This window comes from Etheostoma spectabile, chromosome 11, assembly GCF_008692095.1.
Source record: "Etheostoma spectabile isolate EspeVRDwgs_2016 chromosome 11, UIUC_Espe_1.0, whole genome shotgun sequence".
Taxonomy (NCBI): domain Eukaryota; kingdom Metazoa; phylum Chordata; class Actinopteri; order Perciformes; family Percidae; genus Etheostoma; species Etheostoma spectabile.
In genome coordinates this window covers 6,092,773-6,101,659 of record NC_045743.1, presented here as the reverse complement: position 1 = coordinate 6,101,659, position 8,887 = coordinate 6,092,773, and the positions used below count along the sequence as shown (strand labels likewise).

At 39.5% G+C, this 8,887-nt stretch overlaps 1 protein-coding gene across 7 annotated transcripts in view; it reads left to right on the top strand.

Moving 5' to 3' along the window:
• The window catches only part of myo16 (myosin XVI), a 119,539-nt gene that overhangs the window by 31,870 nt on the left and 78,782 nt on the right, over nucleotides 1-8,887 (top strand). For all 7 annotated transcript variants that reach the window (XR_004334039.1, XM_032529125.1, XM_032529124.1 and 4 more), the window contains exons 3-4: nucleotides 6,387-6,457; nucleotides 7,607-7,750. Coding sequence is in view for 6 of the 7 variants with exons in the window: in XM_032529125.1 (XP_032385016.1) it covers nucleotides 6,387-6,457; nucleotides 7,607-7,750 (215 nt within the window). In the remaining variant the exon portion in view is untranslated. The remainder of the gene's footprint in view (nucleotides 1-6,386; nucleotides 6,458-7,606; nucleotides 7,751-8,887) is intronic.

Here is an 8,887-nt window from a genome sequence, read left to right as displayed (position 1 = left end):
CTTTTAGTGCTGATGATTTTTTTTAACAGTTAAGTGTACTGTAATTTAATGTGTATGCAAGAGATCAAAGGTCTATTTTGTCAAGGGACAAAATATCTATCAGTCTGAATGACAGCATAGATTTTGAGGTTAGCAGGTGAGTCGTCGGAAGTACTGAAAACTACAAAATCACGTTTTATGATTCTGTCCGTTCGTTTGTCCCATTCTTGTGAACATGATATCTTAGGAACCCCTGGAGGAAATTTCTTTCTTTAAATTTGGCACAAACGTTGCATGGTCAAAGGGATTTTGGAGATCAAGGTCACTGTGTCCTCACGTCTGTCCAATTTTCGTGAATGCAGTATTTCAGGAACGCCTTGAGATGAATTCCTACACTACTTTTGACATAATTTACATTAGCTTGGACACTGAATTGGTTACACTAATCTTAAAACTTTGGTAATGGTATAGATCTCCTGGGCTGCCGGCTGAAGATGTGTGTGAAGCATCCATGTTTGGCCAGAAAATACACTTACCGATAATTGAATTCCTTCAATGTCTTTCCTATATACTACTTGAGTCTGCACAGACATGGATGTAAACTGTCATTTGATTGGTTGGCATACATCCGCAATGTGGTAATTCTAGTTTTACATGGTTTGAGCTGCAGTTTGGCTGCAGTTCCATCCTGATGCATGTCGTTCAATCCACACATTATTTAGGTTTCTCTCTCTCATCCTCTCTTCGTCTCGCTCTCTCTCTTCCACTCTGCTACCAGTTCCTAGCTGGTTGCCATAGAAACTACACATACGTCTCGAACAGCTGTTTTGCAATTTTCCCCAAAATGACAGCCGACTTTGCTTTGTGCCCACACTCCATTCCCCTGTCAGCACCATTCTGATAGAGGGGTAACGCACACACGCACGCACGCACACACAGACACACACACACACACACACAACACACACACATGCACATACACACACACTCACACACATACACACTGTCCCAAGAACAAAGCTTGAGATCAGCATACTGAATAATCAAACATCAACTGACATAAAGATTTCCCATAGAAAAAAAAGACTGTTGTTGCTGTGGACATATATCTGTGCTAAAGATATAAATCTCTGTGATGACCAGTGTTTATTTTTCCCTTTCAACTATTGCACCAGCGAAAATCATTCTTTACTGTAAACCTGCAACACCTCCTAAATACAGGGAACACTCTAATGTTGTTCTTTTAATTAGATAATTTTCCTCATGTATGTATTTTGTTAATGCTACTACATTTAGTTTTTCACTGAATAATATGAAACTGTACAATATTACACATTTTAACTGTAGAAATGTCACATCAGCTTGTTCTTGCTATACTTCCAGTAGTTATCAGCACAGATGAAATTCACCATAGCCGCTTTAGAACTTTAAGTCAAGAAATTATCTACAATTTTTTTTTAACTTTGAAAGATTTGTCTAACTTACTCTGCTGAATTCTCGTATTAGCTTCAGTTGAACTTTGGAGGGTATTGTTGGATTTTGTCTTCATCTCTTCCACCTTAGGAAGGGATCTCTTGATGGCCAGTATTACCATAGGAAATATTACATCAAGTGAAACCGGTTTTACTGTTCATATGGACTGCTGAATATTATTTTAAGACACACATACAAAAAAATTTGATTGAACCTATCCCTTTAAGTTACATTAATCTTAAATGAAAGATTGAAATGTTTACCTAATATAGCTAGAACCTCTCTACTAATGCAAAAGGCAAATAGACTTGTGCTTCACACACAGACAGGGGTTGGTTTTGATGAATCTGCCAATGATTCAATTCAATTTAATTCATAGTATCAATTCATAACAAGAGTTATCTCGAGATACTTTACAGATAGAGGAGGTATAGACCACACTCCAGAATTTACAAGGACCCAACAGTTCTAGTTGTTTCCTCCAGAGCAAGCAATAATGCGACAATGATACAACAGTACTATTGATTCTCAATGGCCTAGTTCCAGACAAACGCTTAGCTTTTTTCCTCTAACTTCCAGATGGTCAATATGTGGTTCTTGACCTTCAAACTCACTTTTCAGACAAATTCAATAATGTGCCATAAAACTCAGGTAGGTTCTTCTATTAAATACTAACACTTACATATATTTACAGTTATCATTATATACAGTACATTTTTGATAAGAAGCATGTGATCATGTGCTTAAAAACCGCTGCTCCACATTCACTAATGAGCAGACATGTGATATACTGTATGACAGGAAGGAAAAAGAGCATTATCTATTCCCTGGTGACAACTTTAGTTCTTAATTGGTGGTTGACAGCCTGAGCCCCTACAGTAGGTTGAGACGGGAGATAATTGTGCTGATTGATTGGGATGGCCAGTTTGTTTCTCATCAACAATTTAAAGCCCATTAAGCACTGAAGGCCATTAGAAGAGTGGAAAGATGTCTGTGCATAGTACAGTAAGGGAAAGAAGTATATGATCCCCTGCTGATTTTGTACGTTTGCCCACTGAGAAAGAAATTGTCAGTCTATAATTTTAATGGTTGATTTATTTGACCAGCGAGAGACAGAATAACAACAAGAAAAACGCATGTCAAAAATGTTATAAATTGATTTGCATTTTAATGAGGGAAATATTTGGAATTGGGAGTATTTGACCCCCTTCTCAATCAGAAATATTTCTGGCTCCCAGGTGTCTTTAATACAGGTAACAAGCTGAGATTAGGAGCACACTCTCAAAAGGAGTGCTCCTAATCTCAGCCTGTTACCTGTATAAAAGACATCTGTCCACAGAAGCAATCAATCAATCATGTTCCAAACTCCCACCATGGCCAAGACCAAAGAGCTCTTCAAGGATGTCAGGGGCAAGACTGTTGACCTACACAAGTCTGGAATCGGCTACAAGACCAGTACCAAGCAGCTTTGCGAGAAGGTGACAACAGTTGGTGCGATTATCCACAAATGGAAGAAACGGAAAAGAACTGTCAATCTCCCTTGGCCTGGGGCTTCATGCAAGATCTCACCTCGTGGAGTTGCAATGATCATGAGAACAGTGAGGAATCAGCCCAGAACTACACAGGAGGATCTTGTAAAGGATGTCAAGGCAGCTGTGACCATAGTCACCAAGAAAATAATTGGTAACACACAACGCCGTGAAGGACTGAAATCCTGCACCGCCCTGCTCAAGAAAGCACCTATACATTCCCATCTGAAGTTTTCTACTGATAATCTGAATGATTCAGAGGACAGCTTGGTGAAAGAGTTGTGGTCAGATGAGACCAAAATGGAGCTCTTTGGCATCAACTCTACTCACCGTGTTTGGATGAGGAGGAATGCTACCTATGACACCATCCCCACCATCAAACATGGAGTTGGCAACATTATGATTTGGGGATGTTTTTCTGCTAAGGGGACAGGACAACTTCACTGCATCAAAGGGACAATGGACGGGGCCATGTACCGTCAAATCTTGGGTGAGAACCTCCTTCCTTCAGGCAGGGCATTGGAAAGTGGTCTTGGATGGGTATTCCAGCATGACACTGACCCAAAACGCACGGCCAAGGAAACAAAGGAGTGAAACACATTAAGGTCCTGGAGTGGCCTAGCCAGTCTCCAGACCTTAATCCCGTAGAAAATCTGTGGAGGGAGGTGAAGGTTTTAGTTGCCAAATGTCAGCCTCGAAACCTTAAAGACTTGGAGAAGATCTGCAAACAGGAGTGGGACAAAATCCCTCCTGAGACGTGTGCAAACCTGGTGGCCAACTACAACAACCGTCTGACCTCTGTGATTGCCAACAAGGGTTTTGCCACCAAGTACTAAGTCATGTTTTGCAGAGGGTCTTTTCCTTATTAAATATTTTTCAGTATTTGTACATACAGTATTTTTTATTAAGGAGTTTATTGTTTAATTTACACAATGTCAACAAATAGTGAAACCCTTCCATCACAGATGATGCTGTAAAATTGCTTTTGTTTTGACCAACAGCTCGAACACATTACATTGTCTTTATATATAAAAAGAGAGAAAAGCATGCCCTCACATTTAAAAAACAAACAAAAAAAACTAGCAAATGTTTTGTATTTTGTCCCCTAATTTAACAAATACTTGAAATAAAAAATGTTTTGAGTTGTTATCTTTTGGTCACCTAAGGTATACTAACACTTGGCTCAGTTAAACACTATTAAATGGGAATTGTAGTCGGCAAGTTCCGCAATGTAATGACGTAAGCGTGCTCTGGCCCTGATTGTTTTATGCAGCGTGATAATACTGTTTAACCAACACCTTCATAGGACAGTATCAACTAAACTGATTTCTTGCAGAGGTGTTACATTATCCTAGTTTTCAAACATATTATGGTTTTGATGTATTGCATTGCATACTATAGAAAATGTGCTCCAGTTATTTAAATACCAGAGGTGGGTAGAGTAGCCAAAAATTTTACTCAAGTAAAAGTACCGTTACTTCAGAATAATATGACTCAAGTAAAAGTAAAAGTAGTCATCCAAATAATTACTTGAGTAAGAGTAAAAAAGTACTTGATGAAAAAACTACTCAAGTAGTGAGTAACTGTTGAGTAACGTCTGATTTATTTCTTAACACAAGCATCAATCAGACAGACAAAAATACAAAATAATCATATTTAGGCAAACTATTGTTCATCCAATCAATAAAATAAATTAAAATTAATTTATTAATTACAAAATAGCTTAAGTGAGAGACTTGTCACATTAAATTGGGATGGAGACTGCATACATACTGTATGTGACCTAAAAGACAAACATCCACCTCTCCACAGCAGAAACTAAAACTACCGCTACGTTTCCTCAGGTTAGATGTTGAGTTGTTGAACACTCACATGTCCGTTTGTTTTGGTCGACACTGAAGACGCCGCATGATGTAGCTGCTGTTTCGCACTTTTCCTAAAAGGTAACCATGCTTTCACTATGAGGCCGGAGGGTTCCTCCACGTCTGTGTTGCCTTGGCGACATTCTTTGTTTTGCTACGACTGTAAGCTAACACGTCCCGCCCATAGATATATACAGTCTATGGTCCCGCCGCTGAGAACGAGTATGGTCACGTGACTCCACAACGCCGTTTGATTGGTGGAACACAGTCACGTGGTAGAGCCTTAAGCGGAAGACTCTCTCTCTGTCAAAATAAAACATTAAAATGAGACGTACTCGGGGGTAAAAACAATGACGCGTAGAATACCAAAGAGGTAAAAAGAAAAGTAACAAGCTCATTGTAGCCTAATGTAGCGGAGTAAGAGTACAGTTTCTAATTCACTAATCTACTCAAGTAAAAGTAAAAGTATAGTGATTTAAAACTACTCCTAGAAGTACAATTTTTTCAAAAACTTACTCAAGTAAATGTAACGGAGTAAATGTAACTCGTTACTACCCACCTCTGTTAAATACCCTACAAACAGTAACAACAAATAAATGATCTATTACTACTGATTAATTAAAGCAAATCAATGCGCATTAATTAGTAGTGGTGGTAGTATGTTCAGATAAGCACAGGATTAATAACTAGCATCAACTGTTTTGGAAACGTGCTTGCTGTATTGGTGTTTAGCTGAGTGGGTTTGCTCATGGATATTTATACCCATGGGGTTTGAGGAGGTTATTTAGGCATGTCTTTCATATTATGGCCCTTTTAAGTGAAATTAACTCATGGGAGTCATCAACAGGGTTTAATTTTCACCACTAAATTATCATGATTACTGTCCGTTTGTGTTGCTTAAAGACTCCAGTGTTTGCGTGTGTATTTAGTGTTTGTGTGTATGGTGGGGTTGCGTGACAGTCGTGGCTGGTTGAAGGTCTTCCAGGGTTCAGTCATTATCCATCTAGTGCTATCAGTGTCAGTGAAATCCCAAATGTCCAAACCACAGCACTCCACCTCCCTCTCTCTTCGCCCTCTGGTTTGTCCGTCCTGCTCAATTCATCTGTCACACACTCCAATACACACAAAGACTTCATTCCTTGTACATTTTGAATGAATAATATATTGGTGGTATAGTACAATCCCTGCGACCTTGTTTGGCTTACGACTGTCTGCTCATTTGTTTATGGCTGACTGCGTGAACTTGTTTTTTAGTAGATCTGTGTCAGTGTGTGAGTGGCTCACTAGAGCTCACGTAAAAGTGTGTAAACCAGAGGCTTTATGACCTGCTGCTGGAACAAGGAGATACGAAACAGACTCAACACTGATCCACGCTGACATGCCAACGACAGTTTAAGGACTGTGTGTGTGTGGTGTGTGTGTGTGTGTGTGTGTGTGTGTGTGTGTGTGTGTGTGTGTGTGTGTGTGTGTCCTCACTAGATGCCCTAAGCCCCCTGTCTTCACACACAGCAGGTGTTAACATATGGATGTGTGTTGTTTGCAGTGTTGCGTCTCCTGAAGGAGGGAACAGACCCAAACACTCCCATTTCTTCTGGGGGATCCATGCTACACCTGGTAAGACACACACACGCAGACGCGTGCAGGTTTTGACAGCTATAAGAAACAGTCTACTGACTTTCATTCCCTGGAGTTAACCCCAAATTTAACCATAACTGCTACATTCCTAAACCTTACCTAAATCTAAACCTAATTGTAACCTTAATCAACAAAAATGAATCTGGAAAATAAATGAAATGCTTGTTTTGAGTGAATGGATTTTTTCCCCACAGCATGCAAAATAAAGGCACAGACTCTCACACACGCTCTACGCAAAGGTGGAAAATGTTTTACAAGTGGAAACATATCAACATTAGTTTTACCACAAATTGTACTTAATAAGAAGTATCTGTACGCTCAAAAATCAAAATTGTGGTGCAGCTACAATTAGTTTCAATTTGTTTGATACTTTTATCCACCTACTATTAAGATTTGGTAATAAGAATAAAATCTTCTAACAAGGTAAATGTAGTTTTTATTAAAATATCGATAAATATTGTGATATTGTAAATTAAATACCTGATAAATCAAGGATCTTCAATCAAATTACACATTTATTTGCATTACGCACAACGCATTAGTATTGTTACCTAGTTTGTATCATCACATCGAACCTTTTTGTTTTTTTGAAAAAGGGATTATAAAATCTGTACACATGTCCTCAATGCTCCATTACAGTTTTGCTTTTTCAACTGTCTATGCATGCAGATGGGTCCATGTAAATCCACATTCACAGTATGGTTTTTGTTTTCATTGTCAAAAATTGTTGAAGGTGGTCAGCCTGCCCGACGAAACTCCCAACTAGACACTGCCCCTATACATTTGGCTATACATTCTGAATCTTTCTTTCTCCAGTTGATCGAAAGTGCAAAAAACATGAACTGGAAAATATCAATTTCTTAAGAAAATGTTGCAGCAGAAACTCAGGGGTGTTGTCCTCTAATATGATGGAGTCACAGTAACCGTTCTCCTTGTCTTTTTTGTCATTTAGCATTTTACCCCTGTGGCAATACAAGATTAATTGTTACAACTGCTGCACAATACATTTTTTACATTTATTTTGCACTGAACCACTCATGTGTACTGTTTTATAGTAAGCAGTGCTTCAGGAAATGTACATTTCTGAATACTAATAATAAGGAAATCTCTTGTGTTTGCATTCTGCAGTGTGCTCGCCATGACAATGTGTTTGCAGCAGAACTTCTGATTGAACGAGGCTTGAATGTCAACCTACAGGACGAAGACCTTTGGACAGCTCTGCATGTAGCGTGTGTGTGTGACCATGCAGATGTGGTGCTGCTGTTGCTGCTGGTAAGAAACACACTGAGCAAACATGAACATGCAGTATATTGGGGGGAATGGCCCAAATTCTCACACACATATGCATGGGCACACATTTTGTCATTTTGTGATTTTCTTGTTGATCCTTGCAATTCCAAGCTACAAATTTAGATTAGTGTTTTGGAACCCATTCTATACTAGCTCCATTTTTTTAATTAGCTTTGAACCAGTGGCTGTATTCACATTAGTCATCCGGAATATTTTGTCCAAGTGAAGCGTCCCTTTTATTGATGACGGGTTTTGGATTACTGAGTGTCTGAAACACAAATGTCTATTCTCGCCCAGACCCAGCTGAATCACAGAAAATGAGAATATTTAGAATATGGGCATTAGCACGATATCGAAGAGAGAGCCTAATCTGTGGAGGATGTTTCCAGCTCTTGTCGGGTCTGTACTGACAAGAGATGTGTTTGTACTGATTAGGTCCATGACCAGAGCAGGGCCAGCTGCAGGGGAGGGCATGCACAGCCAGCCCAATCACTCAGCCGGCTGTGTCTGTGCTGCTGGTGTTGATTAGACCCAGAAGGGTTAACTGCAGTCTGGAGCACCAAAGAATTCGGTACAGCCTGGTTCTGCTGATTGGGTCCTGAGTGATTGCTGACTGACTGACTGTCTGCGGGGCAGGAAAGAGATGTTCCTGAGAGGAATGGATATGTTTGAAGAGCTGCCAGGCAAGGGGTGTGCAGAGTGGATCTGTCAGTCTGTATCTACTGCATGACTGTTGGTTAATGTGTATGTTGAGTGTTTGCATATTTGCATGCGTTTAATTTCCCTGGAAGCAAAGATTCCCACACGCTGCCTAGTTTATTGAGCAGGGTGTGATATAGACACGCCAAATGCAATTTTAAGCAGTGAGTTATGCTTTCATGATAGGCAATACCATGAGAGAGGCGAGAGAGAGAGAGATTCTATGCTGCTCCCTTTGAGGCATTCCCTACATTTTTTCCTTTCCCACTACCCAGTAGGGAACTTTTTCCTTGTAAATGGGCCCAATTTTAAAAACCCGGGTTTTGGGAAGAGGCAAGGAGAAAATTAAAGGGGAAAAAAGCCCTTTTTTTAAAAATTTAAAAAAAAAAAACAAAACCCCTTTGAAAAGTTTCAATATTT